Source organism: Cryptomeria japonica, chromosome 2 (genome assembly GCF_030272615.1).
Source record: "Cryptomeria japonica chromosome 2, Sugi_1.0, whole genome shotgun sequence".
NCBI classification, from domain to species: Eukaryota; Viridiplantae; Streptophyta; class Pinopsida; order Cupressales; family Cupressaceae; genus Cryptomeria; species Cryptomeria japonica.
In genome coordinates, this window is record NC_081406.1 from 301743886 (window position 1) to 301759490 (window position 15605).

The window sequence follows — 15605 nt, forward strand, 5'->3', positions numbered from 1 at the left end:
TGGAATGGTGTTGCGGACTGTCTGGCCAAATGGGCTTTTGATTACATGCATAACTGGAATGTTGTGGATAAAGGTCAGTTACCCTTGGATTTGTCTCTTCAGTTAGATCACTTAGTGGATCTTGACAGGGTGGTTTGGTGCCCTTGCTTTGAATAAATTTTCACCCCTCTTTCACTCTAACACAATCAATTCTAGAAACAACATTCTCTTCATATTATATTTGTTTTAAACATTTAACAAATTATCTTTGCACCAAATATAAACTAAGCTAATGCATGAGAATTAATTTATAATTAATCTTTTCTCATCGATATTTTTCTAGTGATCACATGAGATTGAAACAAATTAAATTAAATAAATCTTCAATAAAGGCAATTCTATTTCCCACGAGTAAGTAATTTATTTTTAAAAAATGATTAAATACACTTTAATTTCTATCACTACATATAAAATCTGTAGCAAACATGTTTCCATAGGTACAACTAATTATCTTTCTACTCAAAACATTGAAAACTTTGTAAATATGACAAACATGTATTTGATATAACTTAAAATGCAGTAGGACAACAAAAACCACACATAAAGGACTTGCCCACTTTACAAGTTCAAACACAACATATAGATTTTGAAACCACCATCAATACAGATCCAAATTTACCTAGGAATTCACAAGACTCATTTCACACTCAATTGAATGAGATGTAGGTTATCAAACATGTTTTACCCAATGTGGCCATCTTTAAATTGACCATCATTGGGAAAAAATATCATACCTCCATGCTTAAGTGAAATATCAGATCTACGTACTCCATTAAAGAATAGCCGAGCAAGTGCAACAAACACCCAACATGGCATGATATCCAAATGAATCCTTAAAAATGAGTTGGACATAAAGATGTAGAAATCAATAGTAATCTAGAGTGTTGTATAAAATATAATGAACACATCTATATCATATATAGTGAAAACAGTAAAGTGGAACTAATCTAATAATCCAAACATAATAAAGACATGAAAAATAACATAGTCAACCATCCAGATGCTGAAAAAAACAGATCAAAAAACGCATTGATAATGATACAACATTATCACTAAAAAATAACAGAGTAAAACCAAAATTCAACTATAGTACAAAATAAAAACACCCGAGACATTACAAACGGCTTCTCAAGGAAAATAATGATGCACAATAGCACATTAGAGACGATTACAATGGTCCTTGTGAACATTGATTTGAATTTGAAGCAGATGGACAATTTTTCTTATCACCAATCTCCAACAATGAAGCCACTCTTTCCAGCTCTATCAAGCTTATTAAATAAATAAAGGGAAATATTCATTTAATAATGGCATTGCCTTTACAGCTGGAGTACCCTGACACATTTTATAGCTGAAGGTAGACAAAAATCAACTTTCTTCGTTCAAGACCTAGAAAATTGATTACAAAACTTATTAGCATCAAGGTTGATACTTTTTATCATCCTGTTTGATGAAAAACGTTCATTACAATGCATCAATTGAATTTCCCAGTATTTAATCAGCTTAGAAACATCAAAACATTTTTCTTTAGATGCTTTTTTGCATGTCTTTTATCTGAGAGAGCTTTTCGTTCTTAATTTCCCCCAAATCAGCCTTCTCTTAAAAGCATAATAACAAGTTCATACCTTTGTTATATTATCAATTGCTATGGGTAATGATGATGAATATACTCTGTCTTTTGCATTTCTTGCCTACCCATAAGACAACCAATGTTTATGTGAGTAAACAATATTACTACTTTCATGGATAATATTCAGCTAGATTCAAAGCAAGCATTCATTTTCATGGCCAATTCAATAGACTGTAAAGAGAAAGATAGTATGTAAGAGCAAACAAATTTGTTGGCCTAGATGCTATGTGTATGTGTACATATACCTTCCATTAATGTATGTAATGTGCATCAAATCAAATCAAAACGATGAAATCATGTAGATAAACTTCAAACTCAAATGAAATTGGAAATCAGTCTGATATAAATAAGATTCATTACAGGCTGCCTTGGGTTATTGATATTCATTCTTATGCCTCGTATAATTTACATTGCGGAAAAAATAAATGGATACAATCCATGTCTTCTTTTCTCAGATAAACCAATAATTGCTGCAATTTTCTCTTTAGAATACTAAAATTGGAGCTACTTACTTGTTGTTCCCAGCCTGTACATGTTGTTACTAGGCTTAGTAAAATTGATTGTACAGAAAGGCCACAGATAATTCCGAGCCAGAGTCCCTGAAACATCCATGAAAATTTGGTATAATCATCAAATCAAAATGTTAAATATGTAGTATACTGTTTTCTCATTTGTAAACACCAGCATTTAGTATTCTGTTTTCTATTGTGTGCTTTCTCTACTATTGCTAGAGGAAAGGAACAAGGAAAATTCTGAACGAGTCTCTTCCACATTTAGTAAAATACAATAAGTCTGTCACATCCCTACGTCAGGACATTCTGATGGGGCATTGATTGAACAAATATTTAATAAAAGGGAAGCATTGCTATGTTTGTGGCATTATCCACCAACTAATCAACAAGGTAAGGCACCATTAATGAAGCCAACTATTCCTCTTACAGTGAGGAGACAACTTGAAAAAAATAAGAATGGCTCTCACAGTGAGGAGACAACTCGGAATAAATACGAATGGCATAGGTATGCTGTGAAATAGTTATGCAGCCGATAAGCATGGCGTCTCACCTCTTTGGTCATTTAATTATAAGGCAAGGACAATGCATGGTCTGAAATGTAGGGAAAAGTACTCGTAACCCTCGAGGAATCGCCATTGTTTTGGGGGGCTTTGTTTTCGAAGGAAAGGCAAGAATCGAGTGGAGAACGGAAGAGGGGCATGTTCGCAGAGGAGAGGAAACTAGGGAGCACACATGAGGAGAGCGAACACTCCTCTCAATGTTGTCTTCCAACTCCATGTTGGTTTCTTCTGCTAAAAGTCAGCTTCACGGGTTGCAAATAAAGTGACCCAGCCTGAAAGGAAAGTGCGTGGTGGCAAGGCGTGTGCCACTACAAAGTATCTATTTGGCTGTTAATGGTGAACATGGGTTCACCAATTGCATTGCTCGAGAGTTTCTGAAGCCTTCAGTCCTCTCAATAACTCCACTTTTGTGCACATCCTGCAATCATACTAGTCTAGGAGCGCATAATTCTTTGAGACATTATGTCAAACAATTCGCGGGTCTTGTTTATGATTCCCCATTTTGCGTACATGTCCAACTACAATATCTGCTAAAATTTCCCTTACCTTTATGCTTTGATGGATGTCCATACCCTGTTCCAAAGCTCTCGTATTTGCATAGGCAAAAAGATGCGGGCTAAGGGCTGTGGAGAGGACTTTACTCCAGCCATCAACATTTGTTTGGAAGTTTTAGAAGCCTTTCAGAAACACCACTTTGTGCATGCCTTGCAACAACGCAAACTCTGAGACACTATGACCTTGGAGACATAGTTTTTGAGATAAGAGGAGATTAATTACTATGGGTTTGGAGGGGAAGATCAAGCAAGGATAAAGAGGCCAGTCACATAAAGCTACCAGACAAACTGTAAGAGGAGCATATGGAGGAAGCTCTGGATGGAAATCACAAATGGGTTCACAATGAATTGTGTCATGATGACAGCAAAGCCCATAGGAATAGGTACGGTTTTATTTATTGTTCTATTTATATTATTCACTGAAATATATCATAGCCCTATTCTAGCATTTTCAATTCTTTATGTAATAATATTACTAAAGAACACAATGGCAATTAAAGAGACAGCTATACTATTGCAATTGAATTCATTGTGCAGGTTGAATGCTTACTATTACTTCTAAATTTAGAGTTAATAGTTGTCACAGGAAGAGCTATCGGGTTTGGAAGCTTCGGTAAATGAATAATTAAAATTAATTGAAAATGAGGAAGCAAACCCAATATGCATGTGGTACTTGGAAATTCTTAAAATAAAATAATTGATGTTTGATGAATATTAGAGTAAATAGCATCTGTATGAAAACTCTTTAGCCGTGTAGGCAAAAGAAGAATCTTCGGTTGGTGGTTAAATTCTCTCAACCAACAGTGTACGCCCTCTCAAAAATTAGATAAGGTTAAAATTATATCAAGGATGGCCTGAGTTGAATTTGGAATTCCATCCTTCAACTTTAAGGTTTATCGAATTTATGGGTCCTATTTGGTAATAGAAGAATATTCACGCATCATGAAAACACCAAACTAATGGCATCTTTATGTAAGACTAGATATTTTCACCTAAATTTACTACTTTGGAACTACCTTTAATTATGAATAATATTACTTAATGAAATGTATATGGTTATCAAGATCTTTGTTATTTAAGTAGAGATTAATTATGAACGTGGTCCTAGATCCTTATGTAGAAGGGGGTGGGGAGATCTTGAATTAAAACGAACGGTATTATGTTTTTAGATAATTGTTGTAGGATCTTATTAATCTTGGGAAGAAATGAAGTGCCATAATTTTAATTATTATAGGAAGAGCATTTTAACCTTGGTATGCAGTTAAACTAGTTATAGAGGTGACAATTCATTTTCCTATCTTAGGCCCTCAAACATGATGGAATGCTCAGGAGATCTGTTGAGACCCACAAGTCATTAGCAAGGATAAGCTATAACAAGGGTGCAATAGCATGAGACCAGTTTTAATTATGGTTTATCACTTGATATCTAAGAGGGGAGGGCTAATAAGGCCTACTCAGCAAAAAGGTTGGTGTAAATTTAAACCATCTTTTGAGTTTATATTATAACTATTAACATAGTTCGATATAATGGTTAAATAATAAGACGTAAAATAGTATATAGTATGTTAATGATACTTAGTCCCGTTAAGCCATGTAGCATAATATGTCGTTATTCTATTTCAGACCGAAATTGGCCGATGGCCATCACTTTAAACATATTACTATAATTACTATATGGTTGAGTCAAGGCACGTGATACAATGGTGCCCATGACTTATGTGCAAATGATATATGTATGTTAAAAATTAAATGGAAAGAAATGCCATCATGGGATAGGTGGAAAATGATAGATACATGCATGGTGTTATTATTCGGGTACTAGAAGTTGTATGTTACCCTTGAAGTATGAGTATTAGGGAAACAAAATTGAGAGGTTCATTTTTTCTAATGATATCAATATTATTGAGTGTAAATCCTTACATGATTCTCCAATGGATATAGAGATACAAACTATCTTGTGTATAACTCAAGTATTATTCATGCTTTAAGCAATTTGGTAATAGATAGGTTAGGTCTTTCAATTGTTTGTGCATAATGTTTGTAACAGCTTTATAATATTGTAAAATATCGACTCCTTGATTATAACACTCGCTATAGTGAATCTATTATGTAAACATGAAATGTAAGTGTTTTCCTACATGTTGGGTAAACCAAACAAAGTTTATGTTGAGTAATAAGCCTAGCCTTATGTTGATAATACAAACCTCGGTTATTTGAGTTGGTTTATGAATAACACTAGGAAGAGTCTAATTCAAGACCTTAATATCTTCAACGGAAGTGTTGTAGTACAGGTTGCTAAACGGCATTAGAATTCTCTTCCATTAAGCACTAATGACTAGCGCAAGTAATTTAAGGGAATTCTATTTGGGTAAGACCTAGTACCTAAGGGAAACATTAATAAAATGTTGGTTATGGGAAGCTAAGTGTAGGAGTCCTCAAGAGATCTGAGGAGGAGAACTACGTGTGACTTTGACCCATTTGGAAGCGGGAATGTAGGCGGTCCTTGGGTGAAGGATGCCCCTGTGACCTCAAGTTCGTAGGGGTAGGGTCTAGGGGGGAATAACTCTAAGGTTCGGAGTTATTCCTAATGTTTTGACCTTACCTCCCTAGTAGGCTTCAGATGAGGCCGATTAGGCATTAAAAGATTATAAAAGATTTAAGAAAATTAATAAAGTGTATATATGATGTAATGTGTCATTGGATAGCAAGTTCAAGGAAGTGAACATGGGTTGACTACCATATAGTCGGTAATGGCTCAAGGGTACAAAATGAGAGGAGGCCATCTTGTGTTGGTTCTTTACAATTGTATCATGTCTTTGTGAAGTTAAACCTAGAGTTATTGGCTCCTCAATTGCTTGATTGTGATGTACTTGTCTATTTGCCTAGTATTGTGAATCTTGATGTGTATGACCCCCACAAGAGTGAAGCATCGGGATATTTATGCAGAGACAAGCAGTCATTGGACCGTGCCAATGATCGATGTCTGGGCTACTGCAAGGGATTAGTCGGCAACCACCTGGTTCATGGAGGTGATGTTGCCTGGACTACCCTAGACATGATACGGTAACAATTAGCAGGTCGAGTCATTGGACCGTGCCAATGGTGGAGGCCTAGAGCTACTGTTGTATTGTTGGATCAGCCAACACTCACCAGGTTCACGGAGGTGAAGGGTTGCTAAGGGCTATCCGGGATTTGATACGATAACAGTTGCACGGGTAGTTACCTCACCATGCGGGTAGCGGTAATCGGAGCTAACCATTGTATCGGATGGGTTCACTGGCAGTCACCTAGCATGGGGGTGATGGATGCCAAGTGTAAACTGAGATTGTGAAGAAGGTAGCTGACAATATCTCTAAGGTCACTATGAGGTATATGTCAGAAGCTACTTCTTCCTGGTTGGACTGACTTGTTGTCAGTGGCCTATAGGCGATTGAAGTCGGAATCCAGCAGCTAGGTTGGTTCACTACTTGTGGAAGTCCTTGGGATTGAGGACGGACCTGCAGTGTAGTATGGGATGCATTGAATCCTCTTCCCCGTTGTTTGATGGTATACTTGACCTTGTTGGGTTGAGGATGGACCCAAGGTGTAGTATGGGATGCACTAGATCCTCTACCTAAATCCATTGGTGCAAATGACCAGGGAGAAGAATGGGACCCACGGTATAGTGTGCAGTGCACCGACATTCCTTCTCTATCTAGGATGCACTATGGACAGGAGATAGTTATCCATTGAGGATGCTTATAGGAGCCAGTCGCTATTATATGTGGTGTTTGTACTTGAGTCAATCACTATTATCTATTGTTGCATGTACAGGAGCCAATCACTATTAACTTGTGATGCATGAATATGAAACAGTCACTTATCTCTGAAGCTTGTAGATGAGCCAATCACTTATATCTTGTGATCTATATAAACGAGATAGTCATCGTCATCTGTAATGCCTGTATGAGAAAACCATTAATGTTTATGTGATGTATGTGTGGGTTACTCATTAGGTATGTGATGTATGCTAGAGCTAGCCCTCATGTGAACTTGTAATGTCTAGGAAATATTTCCTTGTGTATACGTGATTGTGATAATCACCGAGTGTAGATGTGATATGACCCTTCTGTGTATAGGTCCACATTGAACACCAATTATCAGGTACTCTTGGTTATGGAACCAACACTTGATGGCAATGTGTAGCTCTTCTGGCAGTGAGGTTAAGTTAAAAGGTTCGCTTAATTAATTTTTAGGATTAGAGAGAGATCAAGATCTCATCAAGAGGAGAGAGCAGTCTCCAGGATGCAAACTACATAGCCTTTGACTTTCCCTCAGAGGATATGTAGGCTAGGTCATTAGGAGTGAACCCTTGAGGCTAATGTTTGGGTCATGAGATGACCCTATTCATGGAAAGCTAATACTTCGATCATAAGCATATAACTATAAAGCATCGTCGAGTTGCCACCACTGTGGTGATTGAAGGAGTATTAGATTCAACACTACTAAATTAAATGGAAGATGATCATTTGATCAAGTTTGTAATGGATGTTAAGTGTAGTTAAAAAAAAAAAAAAAAAAAATTTAGTGTCCAAGGGGTGGATATTACAAAGTCAAGCTTGTATGGAAAATAGTCAAGAACTGTGTAGCAAAGAAATCTAGACAATGAGATATAATATGAAGTGAGCTTTATGAAGTAAGAATTTCTAGTTTCTGGCATCCTAATCTGAATCAACAGTTTTGAAATGAGTAGATTGCCTTTACATATGGATGCTTCATAGCATGCCTTATGATAGTTAAAATAACTTATATTCTCAGACTGCTGCTGGGAATGGTCTAGCCAGATGAACATTAGACTTATAATTTCAATAACAGTTCTATTTTCAGGATTATCATTTATCTGTCAAAAATCTACTCTAAGAGGTAAGGTAAACTTTTAAGTTTTTTCCAAAGTTCTCATCTATTTCTTAAGCATTGAAAACATAAATTTCACAGCTTTACAAATCAAATCAGTGGGGAAAGGGTAACTGACCCTGCCACCAATATGCAGTACAAAGGCCAAAAAGAAAGATATCGGAATGCCAACCAAGTAGTATGCTCCAAGATTAATATAAGCACCCACTTTTTGCCACCCACATCCTCTAGCAATGCCTGGAATATTATTTTCAAAAAACCATTACTTAAACAGAAAGCGTTGTTATGCTATCATGACTTCAAGATGAATTTGTTTGTAGCTCCAAATATGACTATAAAAGGTAACCTGAACCTGAAAGAATGCATTGGAATCCTTCCAAAAATGATGAGGCTGCTAGCAATGGGATCATCTTTGCAACATAATCAATGACGTTCTTTTCATTGCTGTAAGCGTAACCCCAAACATTTCGTATAGAGAATAAAAGACATCCTACCATGACTGCCTCCATGATTGCTATAAAGAACACTACATACACTGCTAAGCGGGCAGCATGTGAGCGTCCGGCTCCCAGTTCATTTGAAACTCGTGTACTGCAACGTGAAATTTTTTTATTGAATAGGATTTTGATTAAATCTTTGATAGGTTAAATGATTCGTAGTTGACTAGGATAAATGACTAACAGAAATAGAGAAATTTACTAGTTAGCTGTAAAATGTACTTACCTTACAGCAGCACTAAAACCGAAGGGAATCATATATGCTAGGGAAGAAGTGTTGAGGCTGCAAAATATGAAAACTAGCTCGGATAAAAATGAAGCGGATGCAATAAAATACCCTATTTAAGATTCATTTATAATTAAACTTCTTATATCACATTTCATGCTTAGAATTCTCCCAGTACACATACATACCTGATTGAAAGAACTGATGTCTCAAGTTTTGGATTGGGCAACAGACCTGACAAGAGAATGAGTATTTCGAAGGACCACCACTGCAAGCTGTTGACACCCATAGAATAATGAATTAAATAAATAACTTTCAAAAAACATTATAAAATAATCTACCATAAATCATTAACAACTTGTGGAATAGTATGATGAATTAACATGGATCTGGTCTATTTGACAAAATGTTCATCATGTTCTATCAAATTTGAATATTGTGAAGGGATAAAGGGAAGTATATTAACCACATAAATGCTATGAAGTAGTACGTCGATAACTTGGACCAAATTTTGCAGCTAAGAGATTTAAGTAGTATACCAGATCATGAATGCAGATGGAATGGCAAGCTTGAAAAAATGTTTAATATCACGCAAAGCCTCCCATGTAAAGGATGTCCATGTCCTCTTGCATGCAGGTGAAATGTTGATATATAGTAGAAGAAGTGTCACATTGACCCAGTTGGAAATGCTGTTTGCCAAGGCAGCCCCTTTATTTCCTAATCCAATTTGAAATACCAGAACCCAGCACATGGGAACATGGAAACACAAAGTAATTGCAGAGCATAGCATCATGGGAAAGACAATGCTTTGTGACTGGAGAAATCTTACAAGGGGTTGAAGAGCTGCATAACCAAATAGACTGGGAATCATCCATCTGGCATATTTCCCTGCTTCAAATGATATCAACGGGTCCTGCCCAAATGCAATTAGAATGCTACCCATGTATGCCCACACCACAGCAAGCGGTAGGCTCACACAAAAAAGAGCAAAAAATGCTCTCTGCACGTGAATCCCAATCTGATGGTATTGCTTTGCTCCATAGGCCTGTCCACATAGTGTTTCCAATGTACTTCCCATTCCCATCTGTATAGGTCAAAGAGAAAAACAGTTGGTCCATACAACATTGCATTAATGACTTCTAAACAAACTTAAATCTTTTCCTTTTAGAATATACTTACTGTAGACTTCAAAAATCTCCAAAAAGAAGTGAACCGTAATAACTGCTGAAATTATCTTTAGGGTCAATCCAGTGTGGCAGGTATGCAGATCGAATCAAGTTACATTTTTATTAGGTTTCCACAAAATCTTTTCAAAAATTCATCGAATAAGGAAAGGGTTGACTATTGTTCATTTCACAGGATAATAGATAAAAAATTAGTATGGACTTATTCATTTTGCTTTATAGCATTATAGTGCATTCATGAAAGCAGATTACCAACCTCAAAATAACTTAAGTTCCGATACCAAGTGAGCATCAAAGAGATCAAATTTGAATTTTGTTCTCCAAAATTTAGATCTCAGGTTCAAAGGTCCAATACAGGAGCAAAATTAGTAACGATATTTGTATCTGCTGAGCAACTCTAGTTGTAATGTAAGAGGGTACACACACACACAAAACCCTCTCTAAAACCCACACAACAACATCAACCAATCTCATAAAATGAGTAAAATAGGCATATAAAATCTGAAAATATAAGTAGTTTTCTTACACTTGAAATGAGACTAAGTCTCTACAAATCTGATATAATATTAAGTTGCAGCCTCACGGGGTGATAAAAATACAGAAAATCTGATATATAATCAGACCAGCAACATTTACAATCATGGAGAATAAACTACAGAAATTTCATCACCAAATTGATTCTTCTCACTAGCAATCTTAGCTCTCCAACCTGCAAATCTTCATCATAACCTGTATGTCTTCAACAATGGCTTCCAAAAGCCATCTTGCTGCTGCAAAATCACCTTCAAGCTTACAAACAAGAGATAAAACCATCTCCTACCAAAACCCCACGCCCACACCTACAAATCCACCAAATTATAAAAAATGAAATCCCAATTTTCCATTTCACTAACTCCAAAATGAAATTTCATGTCATTTGTCCGAAATAAATTGTCTTTTCATCTTCTCCACCATTCTATCCCACTTAGTAATTTTCTCCTTGCCTCTCCATCCTCTTTCCAATAGAACATCTCTCCACCAAATTGAAGCATATCCCTTCAATCTCGTTTTTGCAAATCTCACTCTATCAAGGTCTTCAACCTCTTAGAATTCAAAATATTCTTCCATGTCATTGATTCAATCCACTAGTTCTTCGGGATTCAAATTCTTACTGAATGTAGGAACATCAATTTTTGGTCTCTTTCCTATTCTTGACAATACCTTAAAAAAGGATCATTCACAACTTTGTTGCTGCTCCATCTTCTTCACCACTTGTATCATTCGCATTTTCTATAGCTTCATCCTTTTCACTCTGAGGTTCTCTCTTTTGAGCAAAACCTCTTCCAATTTCCTCTTGTAAAACTTAAACTTGCCTTCTCAAGGCTTTGAAATCATCACCATGAACAACATCTGGAGGATTTTCACCTCCACTTCTAACTTTACCTCTACCCCAAGCACGTGGAGCTCCTCTTGCATGCATTTTTCTCAATACCCATAAGCTTAATCCTGGTGCAAATTGTCTCTCTCTAGTGAACCTGTTAACACACTCAGAATCACCTTTCTCCGATACCACTGATGTAAGAGGGTACACACACACACAAAACCCTCTCTAAAACCCACACAACAACATTTAACCAATCTCATAAAATGAGTAGAGTAGGCATATAAAATGTGAAAATATGAGTAATTTTCTTCATTCAACAACACTTGAAATGAGACTAAGTATCTACAAATCTGATATAACATTAAGTTGCAACCTCATGGGCTGATAAAAATAAAGAAAAATTGATATATAATCAGACTAGCAACATTTACGATCATGGAGAATAAACTGCAGAAATTTCATCACCAAATTGATTCTTCTCAGTAGCAATCTTATCTCTGCAACCTGCAAATCTTCATCATAACCTGTATGTCTTCAACAATGGCTTCCAAAAGCTATCTTGCAGCTGCAAAACCACCTTCAAGCCTGCAAACAAGAGGTAAAACCACCTCCTACCAAAACCCCACGCCTACACCTACAAATCCACCAAACTATAAAAAAGAAATCCCACTTTTCAATATCAATAACTCCAAAATGAAATTTCATGTCATTTGTCTGAAATAAACTTCATTTCATTAGCCCAAATTAGAATCCCAGAAAGGATACGCCCACCCTTAATTCCAACCAAATTTGCATTTGAATTTGAATTTGGAATCTCAAATCTAATGCTCTTACACCATTCTTACAATTTGCTCAAATTTGGCCTCTTGTTGACTCTCGGAATAGCAAAACCCATAACCACTAACATGGGCGCCCACTTTTGCCAATACCACTTTGTCATAAAGCATTTAATAAATTTCATAGCTTGTAAGTGGCCCACATCCAATGCCCAAGTTGGGTAAATCCAAAATTTACACAGTAAATCTTGTCGGAGTTACATGAAACTTCACCAAATGACTACTACAAGCTTGCCAAATTATTTAACAGAATAATTGGCTTATTACAATCATTTTTCAACATTATTCCACATAAAATACTAAAAACCAAAACTTAGAAAATCAAAAAACAAAATACTCTTTTTTTTGGTTGATGCCAATTATCATTAACTGTGGATGCTCCTTCAAGTTGAAAAGAAGGTTAATTTAACGAATCATCTAGGAGGTATTGATAAATTTCTTAGTACCTGGAGCAAAAACTATTGAAAACATCAAAAGCCTGCCATATGATTTGAGTTTGTACTTGGGATCTAATAAAAAAAAGTACATAATGTTTCAACAGTGCATCATGATCAAAATAATATTTCAGTTATCAACTGTAATAACTCATGTTTCATAGGTAGTTACATGTGTTTTCCACCCATCTAACAGGAACTTGAATGGCCCACTTGCAATCAGACTCAAATCACTAATTAGTATTTCCAAGAAGGTTGGTCACCCATTTTCCCAAATCCACTTAACTTGCAAACATTGTGTTAGAATAAGTCAAACAGAATTGTGCGTATATGTCTTGCATCTTTCAGTTAGTTTGCAGCAGTAATTGAGTTGTTTTCAATCTCTTTAATTATCAGCCCTCCTTATACAGTTTGTTGTCAATCATTTATCTGTCCATCTTCATCAGTGTGTTGTTCAACATAAAGCAGTTTGCTGTCAGTCTGTGTAGCAGACATTTAGGAAAGTTGTTTGTTCAACTGCTGTATAAATATGTAATATTTGATCGATAAAATATAGTATTAAATTCCTCTATTTTTTGTGTTTGTTTATGCTTTGTTCTGTTGCTTTGTTTTCTGATTTGGTATCAGAGCCAGCAATCAAAAAGAGTTTGTAAAGTTTGGTGCAGTTAAGGAGGATTGATGCTAAGGCCTCGACAGTCCTAAAGTGCCCCCAAGTCGTGCAAGTTAAGGATTTGGAAATTTAAAGAAAGCTTTGAGTTTGTTGTTTTGAGAGGCAACATACAAATTATGTTTCCATTACAAAATGGCAAGTAAATACATGACTATGCATCGTGCTTGAGAGATCTTAAAGCAGCACTGTTTCTTTTGTCAGAAGATCTGTGATAAGTTAGAAATTAGCAACGACAGGAGCAGAGCAGTTCGTATTTGTTGCTATGATGATTGTGATGATGATGACAGGTGTGGTTTTTGCTGCTGAGACTGAGGCATCATCGCCCAGCCCTTCTTTGACTACAGGCGTTGGTTCTGTGATAGGGGTGCCCTTTGTTATAGCTGATATCATTGGATCTCTCAGTGTGTTTTCGGCATGCTTCTTGCACTGAGCTGTGGATCTGTTTTTTATCTTTAATTTTTGCATTGTGAACTTAATTTGTTTATAATTGGAGCATTAACAATTGTTGTATGAAATCAATGTTTTTAGTTGAGTATTTGTTGTGTGAACCACACCATTCTATGTGTTATGATATTCCATTATGTGAGAGAGTTCTAATAGTGCGTTGTAATCTTACCACTGAGGATTGCACTGAGAGGTTCTTGAAAGAACCTGTGTGAGCAGTTTAATAACTGCATTGTAAATGTCACGAAATTATAAGTGGCTTATTGGAAGTGCCAAGGATGAGAATAGGAAAGTGTTAAGAATGTCAAGGAAAGAAATACATAAGCCATGATTACGGGCCATGCCACCGATCTGTGTGAGAGGTGATTGGAGCCAAGATGTTACGAGATGACCTCACCCACATTGGAAATGTGATCTGCATATGACAAAAGTCTACGTATGAGGTAGATAGTGTTGCAGGAAATGCAACATGGAATGAGACTCTTCCGGCAAATTATTGGCAGCTGAAAAAGAAAAGGTTGTCAAGTTAAGCGCAGTTTTGTTTAGCACTAGCATAGATCCTTCAGCAGTGTGCAATGACAGTCAGCAAGAACAATTATGTGCAGATGAAAGTCAATATATTGTAATCTTATGAAAATTAGTGTTGTTTATTTAAGGATGAGCACGTTAGTTGTCATGGTTGTGCCTGATTAACTACTTATCATCAGTGCATCATTATGAAATGTTTACTTAGTTGCAGGAATTTAAAAATTATCAAATATGGGTTGCAGGGGATGGCTTGTCTATAAAATAGAGCAATTTGATGTCTTATAATTCTACACTTTACAATGGTCAAGATCTATGGAATCATGTACATTAGGAATCAGCGCTACTAAGCATTTAAGGACACCAGTCATCCTGGAAAGAAAAGACTCCAGATTCTTAGATAATGCTTTTATTCTTCAACATTTTCTAAAGCTTTTTCCTTTTGGGGAATTTAAGAAGGAAAAGAATATCAGGAAAGTATTCAAACTATAAAATCTTACAATATAAGCAAACCAAACCAAAGCAAGATTTTTAAATCATACCATCACACTGAAGCCAGAGAAATTTGCGAAGGAAGTAGCAATAGATGCACTAGAGAGAGCAAGCTCCCCTAAATGCCCTACCATCATAACAGATATCATCTGCAAACTGAACTGTAACAAATTCACAGCCACCATAGGGCCTGCTGTACAGCATTGTTTCTTCACTTCCTCCCATACTAGACCTCCACTGCACTGCACTTTATCCCTAAATACAACTGTTTCCTTCTTGACTAAAAGTGGCTCCAGCATATCATTCTCATGCCCATGACAATAAATTGAATCACCTCTGTCCATGGTCGATCGAATAAACGAACTACATTCAACCAACTTATGAGCCGGTTTGTATGTTTATAAGTTAAGAATATTGAATCGCCTCCGTAGAAGAGAGATGAAAAAAACAGCAAAAAAACAATCTTCCACTTGATCACAGTTTTTAAATCCTGTATTGGTAAGGGAATCAAAAACTAAGTTGATGGCCACCACAGCCATTTGTCTGCTTCTGTGCCACACACTAAAATATACCAGTTTAAGGTACTTTTTTTGGCCTCTCCTATGATGCATTTTTATTTTAGTACATATTCTGATATTTGAAAGGCTAGCAATTGGAGCCATAGGGTAAACAGTATGCCAAAAGTTTTTAATATTCATCTGTCAATTCAATCATTAACTATCTCGTTCTTTTCTTTTTTTTAATCT

At 36.1% G+C, this 15605-nt stretch overlaps 1 protein-coding gene across 2 annotated transcripts; it reads right to left on the bottom strand.

The window, feature by feature from the left end:
- Positions 1 to 1107: 1107 nt before the first annotated feature.
- On the bottom strand, positions 1108 to 15402 carry LOC131075391 (protein DETOXIFICATION 16-like). Of its 2 annotated transcripts, XM_059216601.1 has the most exons (9): positions 14910 to 15397; positions 9451 to 9995; positions 9100 to 9186; positions 8912 to 8968; positions 8541 to 8779; positions 8307 to 8425; positions 2182 to 2268; positions 1665 to 1730; positions 1108 to 1428 (listed from the first exon to the last, which is right to left on the bottom strand). In XM_059216601.1, the coding sequence occupies exons 1-9, from the start codon at positions 15201 to 15203 to the stop codon at positions 1408 to 1410; spliced, it is 1515 nt and encodes a 504-aa protein (XP_059072584.1). In that variant the 5' UTR covers positions 15204 to 15397; the 3' UTR covers positions 1108 to 1407. The 2 variants fall into 2 exon arrangements, with proteins under 2 accessions (XP_059072584.1, XP_059072583.1); XM_059216600.1 differs by lacking the exons at positions 1108 to 1428; positions 1665 to 1730 and having other exon boundaries at positions 1757 to 2268; positions 14910 to 15402.
- Positions 15403 to 15605: the final 203 nt, after the last annotated feature.